This window comes from Ochotona curzoniae, unplaced genomic scaffold (assembly GCF_017591425.1).
Source record: "Ochotona curzoniae isolate NIBS_2020 unplaced genomic scaffold, NIBS_Ocur_1.0 contig_1014, whole genome shotgun sequence".
NCBI classification, from domain to species: Eukaryota; Metazoa; Chordata; class Mammalia; order Lagomorpha; family Ochotonidae; genus Ochotona; species Ochotona curzoniae.
This window is the reverse complement of record NW_024464920.1, coordinates 19,942,434-19,959,069: the sequence shown is the minus strand read 5'-3', so window position 1 is coordinate 19,959,069 and position 16,636 is coordinate 19,942,434. Positions and strand designations below refer to the sequence as shown.

The 16,636-nt window shown below is 37.2% G+C and overlaps 1 protein-coding gene across 12 annotated transcripts in view; it reads right to left on the bottom strand.

Moving 5' to 3' along the window:
- PPFIA2 (PTPRF interacting protein alpha 2) overlaps positions 1 to 16,636 on the bottom strand; it is a 374,197-nt gene that overhangs the window by 44,823 nt on the left and 312,738 nt on the right. For 4 of the 12 annotated variants that reach the window (XM_040989854.1, XM_040989864.1, XM_040989793.1 and 1 more), the window contains 2 exons: positions 15,530 to 15,684; positions 12,553 to 12,646 (listed from right to left, as the gene is read on the bottom strand). In XM_040989854.1, the coding sequence (XP_040845788.1) occupies positions 12,553 to 12,646; positions 15,530 to 15,684 (249 nt within the window). Of the gene's footprint in view, positions 1 to 415; positions 425 to 12,552; positions 12,647 to 15,529; positions 15,685 to 16,636 lie in introns of all 12 variants that reach the window. The other 8 variants (XM_040989875.1, XM_040989885.1, XM_040989813.1 and 5 more) reach the window with 3 other exon arrangements.

The window sequence follows — 16,636 nt, the reverse complement described above, 5'->3', positions numbered from 1 at the left end:
CACCCCGCCTGAACACACAGCAAGTGAAGACACCCCAGTATCTCTGAGAGTGTAACCAGGTACTGCACTCCAGGGTAACATAACCGCCGACACCTCAGAACCACCTGAACTCAGAGTTTCAACCGCCTCCCTATGGAATAACATGGGCTCCAGGGTTACTCGTGTGTCTTAGAAAACTAGCAATGAGGCCAGCATAAACAATTGAAACATCAACATTTCTCTGAACCAATGATGCCTTTGTGTGTGTGTGTGTGTGTGTGTGTGTACAAATGAATCTACTTCACAATTTGCATTTTAGGTCAGAGGCAGTGCAGCTTGTGTTACAACTGAAAAAGAGAAATTGTAAAGATTAAAAGAAAAAAAGAGGATGGTGCTGAAAAGAAACACCTTCAGCAGCCATTGTGATTCGACTTACCCAGATGTGCTTTTCATGAGATGGGGAGGGAGGGATGAAAAAGAAAAGCACACAAATGTTAATGGATACATTTCAATCCAAAGAAAGCCATGGAATAAAACAAGAGCATCATTTCAGGCGTGAGGAAGCTCGGGTATGAGAAAGACATGGCATCTTTTGCAAGTTCACCATGGCGCGGATACTCACTGCGTCCACGAGCATGGTCAGGCTGAGGGCAGTTGTAAGAGTCGAACATTTCTTGATTATGAAGAGTTGGAAACATGCATGACCACATTTTCCCAGCCTCTAGTACATCCCAGGAGGAAACCAGGCACCTTGGCAAACAATATTCTACACCTCGAGCTACCTCTGTACAGAAAAAGCAACTGAACAAACGGTGCGCAGAGATTGATGCGGCATCCTCCATGCTTCCTGCCAGAGCTTAGGAGCACGCACAGCAGACCTCCAGGCGCAAGGGGCGCGGAGTACTGTGTGAGAGATGGAGACCCCTACGGCAACTTCCTCCTTCTTCTAAAGATGGCGAACTTGCCCTTTCCGCTTCCAGGTTTCAAGGACCCAGCCCTCGTGTTCACGCCCCAATGTAACCAATTAAAAGCCCCTTCCTTGATTGCAAGCAATTGCGGACACCTATGTTGCTCCAACACCTACCCATGCTCCTTACCTCAGATGGGTCCTCACAAGCCTGTTAGGCTGATACTATCTCCTCAAATGAGGAACAGAAGGGAAATCGCAAACCCCATTTAAGGTAATTCAATCAATAATCCGTTGGAGACCTATGGTTCACTGGGCCCGCTCTCGGCAGCCAGTCAGGGAACCTATGTTCCTACTTCACACTCGCTCTGTAACTTCCTTTCTCTTTGCATCTTGGACTGTCATTATTTCTATACGGAGAGAAATAAAAAACTAGACAACGCCCTCCTTAGCAGCACAGGCAAGCAGCGCTTGAAGCGGAGAGCACACCAGCTGCAGAGTGGGAGCACCTGGCTTCTAATTCTCATTCCTGTTCTGATTACAATTAGCAGCAGGTTCTGTTTTCAATTTTTCTCAACATAGTCTGGGGACAGGGGGTAAGTTGAGAAGTCCATCACAGCTCTGTAACTACTATTCAAATGAACAGGAAACTCTATTTTTTTTTCCTTACGGCTTTGAGAAGATGTTATAGTAATCAAAATGTGAAAGAGTGGAACAATTCGATTCTTCTCTCGCCAGATTACTTCCTCTTGTGCCTGAGCTAACAAAGCAAATGTTAAATGCATGCCAATTGTGTTGGTTTCAATAGAGATGTTTATTGATTGGAACAGGTTTTTATAAGTTAGTTTGAGGGAAAAAAAAATTGATTAGGTTGTTTTGTCAATAGCTGAGCAACCGTTAGAACAAATTGATTCGCATCTAGCTTTTGAAAGGCCTTATTTCTCCCTGGATGTAGCAGAGGCTCTGAGAAGATGTGAGAGTTAAATAATCCAACAAAAAGCCATGGTAATATTGTTACAAAATTTCTATTGAAGCATAATAAATTAACACTTAGAAAAATAAAATTGCTGCAACAACTCATAAATTATATCCAATATAACAAAATATGAAACAGAAATTTCTATATCAGAAATCAGGCAAGTTAGAATGCCTAACTTTCAGTTGCACCATTAGTATAAAGAAAAGTGCCACGAGCAACAGAACACCCTGCAGTGCCTCCTCCAAGGCATCCATTCAGAGAAACCATGGATTTATTGAAATGCTACTTTGGAAAAATGCATATTCTTTAGCTTTAGCTTCCAAGACAGCTACAGCAAGCCTTTTAAATGTCCACATCATCCAAAACATAAATGTCCATAGAATTGGCATTGCCATATTGTAAAAATTTTAATATTTTCCATATTGTACATGCATCAGGAATAAAGTTATACTCCAAATGAGATAGTTGTAGGCAATTAGAATGGTTTTCTTATCAACACACCTATGAATTCTGCAATGAAGTCTGAAAAAGCAATTTCTAAGATTTTTAGGAAAATTTCTCAAACATGTGGGCTCACTTTTAATCATGAAGAAAATAACCTTCCTCAGCCTACGAACCACCTGGAATCATTTTCCAATTTGACAAATCGATTCGATTTCCACACAGTGAAATACCAGTGTTGCCCAGGTCTCTGTTTATCATTTTTCTAAACACTCAAATGCCCATGCAAATGAAGATTCCTCAAAATACAAAATGTAAGAAAAGTGTGAAAATAGGCAACACAAATTTAGAAAAGAGTTCTCAAAACTATTCTCAAAGTTCAAATATTTGGTGAGATCCATTTGTATAACTTCTCAGATTTCTCAGGGTTTTGGTGAAATTTCTTCTTGCCTCTTGTCAATGAATTTAAGAGCAATCCTAGGCAGCTTTCTCAGTTCAGTATATAAATATTTCAGGTCATGGCTTACCGAACTGTAGTACCAAGGACAATAATCCACAATCCTTAGTGACTCAGATTTTGTAGTAATATATACTTAGTAAAATACAATACTTTTACAGAGACTGTTGTCTTAACTATCCTTCTTATAGAAATGGACACATTCTAGTCTATGAACATTTATTTACATTCACAAATGGGCTCATCACTCCAGAGTGTCAAGACTATAAGACTAAGATTCTGCCAAGAATAAATGTTCTTCAATTAAAGACCACTCTGAATGGAAAAAATATATTTTATCTGACTTGGAAAATATCACAGTGCCATTAAGTGAAGAAGATGAAGCCCAATTATTGGAATAATGTTTTCCTAAGAACCTCACCATGCTCCAGACACAACTGAAGAAACGAGTACCCTCTCCAAGTCTTCTATTCCAAAGTGGATGCCCTCAGTTTTTCTGTTGTCTCATTTTAATCTGGCAGACTGTCTTGAATAGAGCAAATCCTATTTATAAACTAGTCAGCTGCAGATTCTAAATTTCAGAGGAGAAACAATTCATTAAATGGCTTTCATACGTGGAGTTTAATTACCGTATGCTTCTCAAGGTTGAAGCTGGTGATTCATAAATGCCTTTATATCAGTATATATTCACGGATGAGATTGAGGATTTTTTGAATGCTGATGTGGAAAAACACAAATGAGAGTAGATGTAGAAGGCATAAGAATAAGGAGGGGCCAGCACTGTGGCATAGAATGGTAAGCCACTGACTGTGATGCTGGCATCCCTTATGGTATCAGCTATACTATTTCCATTCTAGCTCTCTCCTAATGGCCTGGAATGCAGTAGAAAATCGGCCCAAGTGCTTGGATCCCTGCATGGGAGACAGGGTATGACGCTCCAGGCTTTGGCTTGGACCAACCCCAGCCTTTGCAGTCATTTGGTGAATTAACCAACAGATGAAAAATTCTCTCTAAAAACAAAGCAAAGCAAAAAGAACAGTGGTAAAACAATAATATTGGGATTAGTGGGAAGTACTGAATATTCACATAAAGCTTGTTTAAATTTCCTCCTACATTTTCCTTAGCAGTGAAAATGCAGCCAAATGTATCCATGAAGGAAAAATAAACCCTTGCTGGCTTTGATGGCTGGTTCCTGGATGTAAAGAGACACAGGGAGTCTGCAGGACATTACAGTTCTAGGATATGGAATGTAATCTCAAAAAGGAGGAAGAGAGGACAGAACATAAATGATGCACCGGGGAGGAATATAGATTTAGGAAAGGATGGTTGAGGAAGAAGTAAAAGCAAGCTGAATGAAAAGAAGACTGTGCTTAATAAGGGATGGGATGCTTAGATAACATGTTGACTTGGCCCTGGCCTGGTATTGTAGACATTCAGGAAATGATTAGCAGACGGTAGACTCTCTTGCCCTTGAGCTCACTCATGCTGTCTCCCTTTCCAATAAAGGAATCTAACAAAACAAACAACAACAAAATACCAAGAATTGCTGTTATGACTAGATTCAGAATTTGGAACCAAGACTGGTATTGAAAGTGATGAAGCCCATAAAGTTAGTAAATAGCAGATGAGTGATTGCCTTGGATCTAAGATCTGGGGGTGATGCCAGGAGCTTCTTTGCTCATCAGGAAAGATGATGGGATTCAAAGAGAATTACATAACCCATCACCTTTCTAGTGGTTCTTACAAATTAAATTAAATGATTTAGAATTCTAACAATGGTCTATCATATCACATTCACATATCACTTCAAACAGTATTTGTTTAAGTTTTGGTGACTTCAAGTAATTAAAATACTTGAGGCTTGTTATAAAAGATGTGGAAAACTTTATTCCTCTGAGAATTGTTAGTCATTTGCCTGATGTTAAAATTCGAGTTACATTCAGTTTGAAATTAAGATATTTAATTGTATGCTTGACTAGTCATGAGCAGAAAACTTAAATACATGGACTTATATTTTTAAATGAAAAGCTTTTTGGTCTTCTTTCTTATAAAAGCATTGTAAGAGGATATAGTTTTTGTCATTCTTAGAAGTGTGGAAACAGGGAAAATAAATTTAATTCATGAATGATTATATTTATAAAGATGTGGGAAACAAAACCACTTCTTCAAAGACATTATGAAAAAATATTTCTTAGAGTTAATACATGATTTTATATTTGTGGGAACAAATGTGGAGAATTCTTCTAGATTAAGATACCAACACTATATTTACATGTACCTCCATCTGAGCTTTTAATTTAAAAAAGAAATTTAAATATCCTTGCTTTGGGTCACTATTTTAAAATTTTTACTGACCTTAGCAATTTAGACTGATTTTTGTGCATATTTAATTTATTACATTCCTTGTTTACCAGTGAAATTATTTTCATACCAAAAGTATATATGACTAAATATACCAAAAAAAGACAACTTCACAAACTACTACATCTTACATTCTAACTTACCTCTCCCACTACAGCGACTCTTTTAAAAATGTGTTTGTTTTTAATTTGCTCATTTTTCATGTATGGGTTTCTGTTAATTTAGCAAGTAATCTCCAGAGGAAATATATGCTAATTACTCAAAATGTAAATAGAAAGGCTGAAAGAGAAAGAAAGGGATGCAGAGAGAGAAAGAGAGGGAGAAAGGAGGAGAGGGAGGGAGGAGGAGGGAGATGGAGCGAGATGGAGGGAGGGAGGGAGAACTGACTTTACCCACTCCCGATAATATACCACTAAAGCTACCTAGGGCATTCAAACTCTAGTTTAGATTGGGATATATACTTGTGACTGTTTGATACTAGTTTAGGCATCCCCAAGGTCTTACATTAGTATCTGGTAGATTGACATCACTGATTAATGGATTGGGGGATGTCTAATTATGAAGTATCATATGCATGTGTTTTATAATTTTGCAACAAAATAAATTTAGCTTTTAGTTTAGCTTTTATTAACATTTTGCAGTACCCTAGTATTTCCCTATCTATAAGTAATTAATAAGTATAGTCCCAAAGTTGGTTGCAGGATTAGATAGGCACCCCTATTACAGTTCATCGTGGTAGGTGCGAATGTGTCTATAAGGATTTTCCTGAAACATTTTTACTTTTTGGAAATATTTATTTATTTTACTTGAAAGACAGAAATAGAAGGAAAGAGAGAAAGGAAGAGAGAGAGACTGAGAAAGATTTCCATGCACTAGTTCACTCCCAAGATGGCTGCAATAGCCAGAAACTGGGAGCCAGGAGCTTCTTCTAGGTCTCCCATGTGTTGTAAGGTTCCTAGGACTTGAGCCATCCTCTGCTGCTTTCCCAAGCCATTAGCAGGGAACTGCATCAAAAGAGGTGCAGCTGAGTCTCAACAGGCACCTATATGGGATGCTGATACTGCAGGCTGAAGATTAATCTCATATACCACCACACACTTCCCTGCAAAATTCTTTATCTAATACTTGCGTCTTCTAGCTAAATTACTTAACAACATCTGTTCTTACTGAAGTCACTTGTAGAAATTTCAGGTATGTCACTTTCTGTTTTACTAAGTTAGCAATTTTTTTTTTTCAGATAAGAAAGGTTATTTGCTTTACATGAAATCTTTTGAATAGTGACATAATGTGGTTTTCAAGCTGAGGCACTTTTTCTATTCTCTTCAAAAGTAAGTGACTTGAAGGAGTAATCATGGATTTTAACATACTTACATACAGCCACTGTTCTTCACATTTGTCTAGCTAAAAGCCCTTTGAGGCACAAACACTCTAATTCAAATATCAGTAGTTTATAACAGGTTTTTTTTTTTTTTTTTGCTTAATAGACATTGAGTGAAAACTTATCAATACAGGATTTAATTCCTTAAAGATAATTCATATGTGTTTATTTAGAAAAGTAGGTATTCTTCTAGTGTATTCTATCTTGAATTTAACTTCCATTGACTGAAACTTATTTTTTTCTTTCCAGGTTGACAGTGTTTCTTAAGGAACAGGAATTATGAGACTATAAGGGCTCTTATTCTACTTACTTGGTAACGTAACATGTTTATGGTACACCTTTGGCTTAAAATAGTGGCCCCATGTCTTTCATATTCTTTTCCTCCCTCCAAATAGACCAAGTGTATCTTATTAATAAATAAAAAGAGAAAATCGGTGAGGCTTAGCTTTACTTTTACTGATTCCAATGTAGCTTTGCCATTAACATTTGAATATTTCTGTTTCAGTTCAGGGAATTCTTGTACTTGTCCTTGGCCAAAACAGGGATCTGCACAGTCAAATGCCAAAGAAGTAATATTGCTGACTCACTGCGGACAGCAAAGTCTCACATCTCCAGTCCCACAGAGGAAACTGGGCCACATTTTCCCAAGGATGGATTTAGGTTCTAAATGATTCTATCCCATCTGTGCCTCTGAGTCAGCTGTCCAGGAGGGTTCCCCCCCCCCGGCAACTGCCTGCTTCAAGTGAGCCCTAGATAACAAATTGATCCAATTAAAATATATTTTATATTGTGCCAGTCAGATTATTTACACAGGACTATTTGTGGATGAATAGAAATGAATAAATATGTTCCTGAGAACACATCAGAGAACTGTCTCATCATTGTTGGCTGTTAAAATGTTAGAGGATCCCTCAGTTTTGCTGTTACTGGATCCTGCCCATGAGATCCTAACAATGAATATTCTTTCTTGATTTAGCTACAAGAGTCAGTTTCTAGACTTGCTATGGTTAGAAAAACAGACACTGTCGTTGCCATCTACGGCACTGCTAAGATATAAAATAGTATTCAGAGCTCTTAACGCATGAATTAAAAACTAATTTCTGAAATACAAATCATTTATAAGTTTAATTTGGCTTATAAGCAGTTAGCAAATATTTAATGAAAGAATGTGGCAGAGTTTATGGAATACCTTTAAATATGAATATTTCTATGACATTTATTTTGCTTAAAAATATGTATACTCTGAACCTTCCAAATGCCAGAGATTAAAAATACACAATCTCAAAACACATTAGAGATTATGCCTTGGCAGAGGGCCTTTTAGGATTGTAATGGGAATAAATTAAGGAAATTTATGGAGCTTCATTTGCATGCCTTTGAAGTTCTAACATAAAGATTCGTTCCTACTGATTAATTGTGACTGCCGTGCTCCAAGGATAGAACTGTTCCCCTGGAGAGGATGCTGCTGACAGCGGAGTGGGATGTTCATTTTATTTTAATGATGTTGAAAAATTGATTCAAGAATGAAATTCATGTTCATTTAGCACTGTTATCCATTTAGAGATTGTAGAAATTTCCAACCTATAATGATATGGTACCCATGTCTTAATAAAGGACTGAAAATGATAACATGTTAATATTCATACAGTATCTTTCAATATATCACAAAATGCATAAGATTTTGTATATGCATATATCGTCTATTTAAAATTCAGTGTTAAAAAGTCAGAGGGAAATATTCATAGATGAAGATAAAAGTTAGTAGATTGAGCTATAGATTTCGTAAATTATGTGTCTGGGGATAAGTATTCACTGTCTCTTCCGTCAGTCTTGGCGTGTCCACTGTGTAATCAGTGCAGTTTCGAGAGTTAGACAAGCACACGGCCACTGAACAGATACCCTCCTCTCTAATCCCTTAAGTCTCTATAAAAATAAGCTCCTTGGAACCACAGTTGAGTTGAGAAATGTGAATCCTTTAGGGCAATATACGTTAAACTTGTTAGCCTAGCTAGTCCTTGGATTAAAACTATAAAGTAGAACAATGTAGTAAAAAAGGACATATTTGAATAAGCACATGACACTTCTGAACTCTAAAGTGAAATGTCTTAAAAAGTCAGAGAGGAGAAAAAATTACTGTATGTTATGTACAAAAGAATGATGCTGGCATGGCATTCAATGTAACAGGAAATAGAAAGAGTAACTTCAAAAGTTTGAGATAATTATTTTGAAATTAATAGATGTTCCCTTTTTTCCAATTATTATTCTTAATTTAAGATGCAAAAGGAGCCTTCACGACTCTGGCAATAGAGGGAGTTTGCCACTTCATCACACTTCTAGAAATGGCGGTGTGACAAGCTAAGTTAAATACACATCAGTGGTTTTTCTCGAAAGTGTTAAGATACTAATAAAAATAGTTAAAAGTGATTCTTCAAGATTCTTCTGCAGGTCAAAATTTAGATGATGCAAAATTTTATGTTAGTAGTCCTCAATTTTATACAGCATATCTATCAAATCATAATCTTTAACTTTTATTTTTAAGGTCAAGTGGATTCTGGATCTCCACCTGTTGGAAGCAGCAGACTAGGCCGTGCCTTCAGTGTTAGGAAGGTTGTGTCAGTTGCATGTCCTAGTTTAGGAAGGTTCACCTTTATCCATAAGTCATATTCTAAGAGCTTTGTCTGTTTTGTTATCTGATTGTCTAATTTCTGTATCTACCAGCAAATGGATTCTGAACTTAGGCAAAGAAAATATTCACTTGGCCATAAGATACTAAAATCTATACTTTATATACAATTTAGGAAGAAACTGAGGTCCTTGTTGGGATTTCCCATAAAAGTTTTGATCTTGTGGAAATGTAAGTATCTATTTGATTAAATTATTATTATTATTTTTTCATTTTATAGCAGGAGGTTAGCTTTAACCAACCACCCTGAACAAGTAGCTTTAAATCTTAGTGTAGAACATTCGCTGCAGAACTAAGATAATTTCTGAACATGAGACAACAGGTATAATACGACAGAAGCAAAATTCTCAGTTCTAGTTGAGATTAATGTGCATCTCAGATAAAGGGCCAATGGCTCATTTCTGTTAGATAGGAAAAGGTGTCTAGAGTCCAGTGAAATCAAATAGAATATGGAGCTTCAGATGTCAAAGAATTCAGGGTACCTGTAGACGATGTCCACACAGAGAGCACTATGAAACCCCACAGTATTAATGTGGAGACTTTCTGTGGACAGTAAGAGACAGATCCACTACAGATTAGGTCACCCGTGCCAGGAGGCTACAGTAAAGCTGATAAAATCTAACATGGACTACAAAGAGAATTTACATGAAATAGTCAAAGAATTACTAGGCAAGGTTGAGTTTGCACAAGAATTACAGGCATGAATGGTACTGAATATAAGCTGAGTGGAGAAACTTACAGGTTTGAAGTAAAGTATAACAGAAATGAGCAGGAGTCAGAATCATGAAAGTTACCTTTAGGCTTTGGTTAAACATTGTTCTGATGAAAGTGAGAGCAATCAAGAAGGTGAAGGTAGGTGATTTCCTTGACTAGTGAGTGCTCTAGCTGAACCAGTGTTTTGATATCCCATTTGTCATCATGGGACAAGAGCTACTAATAACTGTTATCATCAGAAACAGGAACTAAAGTGAAAATAAAAGTAAAGAATTAAAGAAAAATACCTAAACAGACTTGAAAAGCCATTTCAGTTATGTGTGCTAAATTTACAAGATGGTAATTACACTTCATTTGAGACTTTCACTTAAGAATGTTGACATGGCAGATTTCTGAGCTTTTGCAAGAATCCAGAATGCCTTGGATGCTGTCCTCTGAAATGATCTCTTTCAAATGTTGTTTATAGAAACCATATCGTAATTAATTCCTCTAGAGACTGTGCCATTTAAAGCACAGTGTAAGAGGATATGAAATCTTTTACAAAAATATTGGAGTAGTTTTAATGAAATTTTTAAAAATTTGGCAATACTCAATAACTAATCAAATAGGTAGTTGAATTAATGCTTTCATAATAATTACAATCTTCTATTAAATTTTGAAAACAGGTTATCCTGTCTATCCAGTAAAACTCATGACAGGAAGCCATTTAACTTGTTTATAACTCACAAGCAAGATAAGCATGTCCCGCATCAGTGTCAGCACTTACTCATACTAGCATAAGTCTCACGTTCAGTGCATGTGTATTTATACTCATGAGGTTCTGGCTATCGGTAGCAGTAAAATAGGATGTTCATTTCCATTTTCATCAATTAACTGTCCTGCCTTGCTGGTGTGTCCATTTTTAAACCAAATACACTTATGTTTCAGGAGATAATTATGTCAGGAATTGCTGGCTATCACTGTTTTAAGAAACATTCTTAATATTAATATTCTTCATAATATATTTAATAAATGATACAGTTATATTTTCTTGAAATGATAAGATCTTTAAATTTAGAATAAAAAAAATTCTGAGTGAGTTCTTAAGATTTGGGAACTAATTCTGTAAAATTAATATCCAAGTCAACACAAAATTAATAGTAGCTAAAATTTAAATGCATTATTGATAAGCATTGCATTGTTTTAATATTTAACTTCAGTAACTTTTCCAAAAAGGTTGGTTAATCTAGTCTCGCAGTCAGGAAACAACGTGGTGCAATGACTCAATATGCAATGATGCAAGCTGGTTAGACTGTCATTATTTGTACATATTTCTTTGTTGGAGAAATGTGAATTAGCTGTTAGGAAAAAAATCATATCCGATAGCCATGCTAGGTTTTGGTTTTTCACAATCCTTTAGAGTTGAAGTTAAGGCAACCAAGTAAAAGAATCAAAGGATAGCATTTATTAGAAGAATGTTATCTGGGAACTAATTATAAAGTAAAAACAATATTGCTCGGTAACCCTAAACAAACTCAGTATACTTGAAACAGATTGTGCTCATAATTAAAAATATTTTTTAATGATCAGTAAGTGTTATTCAATATATTTAATGTTTAATTGTATTCAGTAAAGAAGAAGAAATTATTTCATGCCTCTCTTTTAGATTGTGTTTTTACTAGCTCTGGAAATACCTCTAATTTTAACAACTAGCAATTTGATGAATAAGTTGAGTGAGATGTTGTGCAACACTGTATGTGTTTGCTCATTTCACCCATGCAATAAGAAAGCAAAATTCCAAATGAATGAATTAATAACTGAACGAATTAGCCTGGTCAGTATACGGATATAGTTATCACATAGTGATGGTTGAAGGAATTGAGATTGCTTCATGGCAAGAAGGGAACGCGGAAATTTTGAAAGCAAAATCATAAATACTGGAGGGAGAGCAAAAGGAATAACCAAATAATAGATGCTAGAATTTGGAGAAATTACTTTCTATATAAAGAATATAATCTTAAGCTGATATTTTACCATTCAAACCTTTACCACGCATTTTAAACTATTTTATTTATGGACCCACTTGCTTTCCAACAGTTACTGAGACTCCAAATTTGTCAATTTTGCAACTCATGTAAATGTTCTCACATTATATGTGAATGAAAAGATACGCTAACAATTTCCTGACAGATGTAGAACAATCTGCTGCAAGTCTGAAATAACTGTCTAGGCGATCAGACAGAGAAACATTTATCCTTCTAAATATTCCATCCTGCAGAGCAGGTAAAACTGCCATGAAAGGAAAACAAATGATGGAAGCTATTCTCTACCTCTTCACCATACCAACTCAATAATAAATTAAACATTGCCCAGAGAATTGCACTACTTGAAGTTACCTACAAGTATTTTACACATACTTGGAATTCTGAAATACATGTTTTGGTCATTTATAAGAAACTATTTCTATTCCAAGCCAAGGAGTTTCATACTAGTTTCAAATGGTACCTCATTGTGACCAGTAAGTATGCAGACTGAACTGTTTAAGGCAATGCTGGAGAAATTCTGGCCTCAGTCTAGTTAATGTTTCTAAGCATTCTTATTTTTCAACTCCCTGTCAACAATAATAACGAATAAATTAACACTAGAAAAGCGAGGGAAAAGTCTCCAAACCTACTTTTTCTTCAGTCTTCTGTCTTTCTCAGCTTGAGTTCCAAGTTTGCCCAAACCCAGGGATTCCTGAGCTGCAGCTTCTGTCTCCATGAAGCCTCCTGTGCAAAGGAAAGACCCAGGGTGAGCTGCACACGCTGTTTCAAGCCTGAAATGAACTTCGGAAAAAGCCTTTCTGAGCCACTGACCAGAAACATGCGCCATAGGAAGGTTACGCTTATGACTGCAGGTCTAGATGGTTAAAATGGCATAAGTACATATGTAAACATGAATTGAGAGAACGAATACAAAAATACTATTGGTACAGTAACTGCATCTAGTGCCAACAGAGCAAACGCAAGCAATGTGCCAAATGTAGCTTCACTGTCGGTCTCCAAGCTCCACAATGAGTTTTCCTACTTTGCCTGCGGGATAGGAGAGTGAATATTCACAGAGTACGAAAATTTATTTTGTCAACAGCTGATTTTGACTATGGGGGAAAGGTACCCCCAAGAGGAGAAGCTCAGGTGCATAGTCTCAATCGCAAGTTGAGAGAATACACACACACTGGCTTCTACGTTCTTCTCTCACTCTGGAACCGCATCCTGCCAGGGAACTGCGCTCTTTTCCTTCCTTGTAAAACACACTTCCAGAACTTCATGAGCTCTGGACAGATTTGGTTTGTTTTTCAAAGGTCATAATAATGACACCTACAAAAACATTTCTTTCTTTAAAAGATCCCGCAAAGGACACATTTCACCCATTGATCAGCATTATTTGTTTTTAGTATATAATACGCATATGTAAGTATACCCTTGCAGTGAAAGGACAAAGAAGTTAGGAACATCAAGCACAGAAGTACACATTTTTCAGTGTAATGTCAGGAATTCAGGATTCCTAAACATGTAGTTGATAATTATCTGTTGTAACTGCAAAATGAGGGAGCAATTTTTAAAATTTTTGTTTAGCTGTGTTAAGAAATATATTTTATTTATTAAGATTTATATTTATTTTTATTGGGAAGGTAGATCTGCAGGTAGAAGGAGAGACAGAGAGGAAAGATCTTCCATCCACTAATTCACACCCCAAGTGGCCACAGTAACCAGAGCTGAAACTGATCTGAATCCAGGAGCCAAGATCTTCTTCCGGGTCTCCCACATGGGCACAGGGTTCCAACGCTTTGGGCCATCCTTGACTGCTTTCCCAGGCCACAAGCAGGGAGCTGGAAGGGAAGTGGAGCAGCTGGGATAAAAACTTGCATCTATATGAGATCCTGGCAGGTGCAGGGTGAGGACTTTAGCCACCAAGCTACCACGCAGGTCCCATAAAAGTAGTTTTAATAGTGGGAATTTAGATTCCAGTTAAGATCAGGAAGACAATATGAATATTTACAAAGATAACCCCCCAAATTCACTTATGTATGAGTAAATGAAAACTAGTAAAACCAACTCTCATACTTCTCCTGTTATGATAGACATTGTTGTACTAAGGACATTTGTAAACTTGAAACAGATACTGTTTCTTTTTACTAAACTATCAGAATGAAATATTTTACCAAAGTACAAGACGCAAATTAAGTTGTAATGACTCAAAAGATGTATTTTAGCAAATAATGTATAATACTGGACATTCCTAGTTTTGAAACACTGATTTAAATAAGATAATCATATAGTCTATTATTGAGCTGGATAATTTTAAGCAAGTTCCTATTACTTTCCGTTGCTATCTATATCTGATCCAGCAATGGAGTTTTGAACTAAAATTTTATTTTACTGTGTGCATGTATAATGGCTGCTAGAATTTTTTTTAATTATAAAAAGTTTTCATTGTTGGTAACATTGGGAAATTCATCAACTAGTTGGTGAAGTGCTCCTGGAAAACATTTTCTAACTTGTAATTTTTCATTATGCAAAACGAAGCTTGAAAAATTTCTTTCATCTGTATATTTGTTCTACTGTATAGCCATAACTTATTTTCCATACTCTACAAGTAACAGTAAAATGGTCTGTGGAAATGAAAATGAATGATTCACTTAGAAATTTGAAAATACTTGGTTGGGCCCAGTGAGGTAGCCTAGTGGCTAAAATCCTCACCTAAATGCGCTGGGATCCCTTATGGGCGCAGGTTTTAATCCCCGCAGCTCCACTTTGCATCCAGTTCCCTGCTTGTGGCCTGGGAAAGCAGTTGAGGACAGCCCAAAGCTTTGGGACCCTGCACTCGCATGGGATACCTGGAGGAAGTTCCTGGCTCCTGGCTTTATGGGCTCTGCAGCAGCTGAAGCACAGTCACTTGGGGAGTGAATCATTGGATGGAAGATCTCCCTCTCTGTCTCTCCTCCTCTCTGTATATCTGCCTTTCCAAGAAAAAGAAATAAATCTTTTTTAAAAACGAAAACACTTGATCAGTTTATCTGGGGACATAGATTGATGAAGCAGAGCTATTCAGTAAATGATGAAATATTTTCTACCAACCGATGGTTGGATTAATCAGGCTTTTTATTCTGAGCAATAAAAGAAGGCCATTTATATCATAAGTTAAATTTTCTCCATGAATCTACTAATAGCAACACATATCTTTTTGATAGAAATTATAGAAGAAAAACAAAGCTCAAGGAGCATTTTGCCAGTTACCTCCGCTTGTGACAGATAGACTATTTTTGATATTTCAAGGAGTGACATTGTGTTGCAGTAGTTTAAGCTACTGCATGCAACTCCAGGCTCTCCTATTGGAGCACTGGGTCAGGCTGCAACGATTCTGCTTCCCATGCAGCCTTGTTTATTCAGTAAATGCTAGCCGTCACTGTTAACATACAAATAAGGAAAGCGAAATTTTTATGGTATTCTTTCACTGGATCATATTTAATCACTATGTCACTAAATTCGGATCATGAAGTCAAAGTAGGAAACTTTTTCTGCAAAACAGGTAAGAAGTGGAATGGAAGAACCGGAAGACGGGCACTCAAATGGAACCGGAATGAGTAGAAAGTTGAGCAGGTGCATACTTACGGAGCTGCCCAAGTCGAGCTTTTTCTTTTTTACCAAACAAACGCCCTATGGAAGACTTGATTCCTTTCTTCTTGGGGGCTTTGTGAAGAGAGTCCTGGCTGCTGTTGGCACTTCCAAGCCCAAGGCTCTCTGGCTCAAGAGAGGCAGAAATGCTACTGCAAAACACAAGATGGGGCAACATGCTTGTTTTCACCACAGCATCCTCAGAGCACACCACGGTTGTCTGCTTTGTAAACATTCCAAAGAAGAGCAAATACACATTGGATGTCATTGATATCTTTCTCCACAAATTCCCTTTGGAGTTATGGAGTAGAGTTTACTCGCTCCCAAGGGCTTTCAAGATTGACATGTTCAACAGAAAAAATTTCTTTTTTTGCCCAATGCTCCTCCCACATTATACTGTATTTAGTAAAAACTTAAAAAGATTTATTTACTTTTACTGGAAAGTCAGATTTACAGAGAGAAGAAGAGACAGAGAGAAATATCTTTTGTCTGCTGGTTCACTCCCCAAGTGACCACAATGGCCAGAATTGAGCTGATCTGAAACCAGGAGCTACTTCTGGGTATAATGTGCAGGTTTGGGTCTCAAGGCTTTGGGTCATCCTCTACTGCTTTCCCAGGCCAATATCATGGAGTTGGATGGGAAGTAGAGTGGCTGGAATATAAACCGGTGTCCATATGGGATCACAGTGCTTGCAAAGCAGGGACTCTAGCCACTAGGCTATGGTACCAGGCCCTGCATTTAATAATGAAAACTAATTTATCAATACAGGGTAATTTAATTACTGCATGTTAAGTCTCTTTCTGTGATTTTGCCCCTGGAGCATTATCTATTGCTATATTTAGGACTTTTAGGGTTCTAAAAAGGCAAAGAGGTAGCCAGTTACAAACAGGAAATCTTTTATTGAAGACAGGAGAGTGTGGTGGAGGGGAAGCAAGCGTGCAGCTATCCTGTGTAGCGTGTGGTGTTGGGCCAGGACATGGAGAAGAGAGGCAGCCCAGCAGTCACTGGGCAGCAAGCATGTACACCGTCCTGGGAGGGGATCGCATGGACATGCCGAGATCCACACCCACTGCCAGAAGGCAGGTGTAAATGAGCAGAAGGCT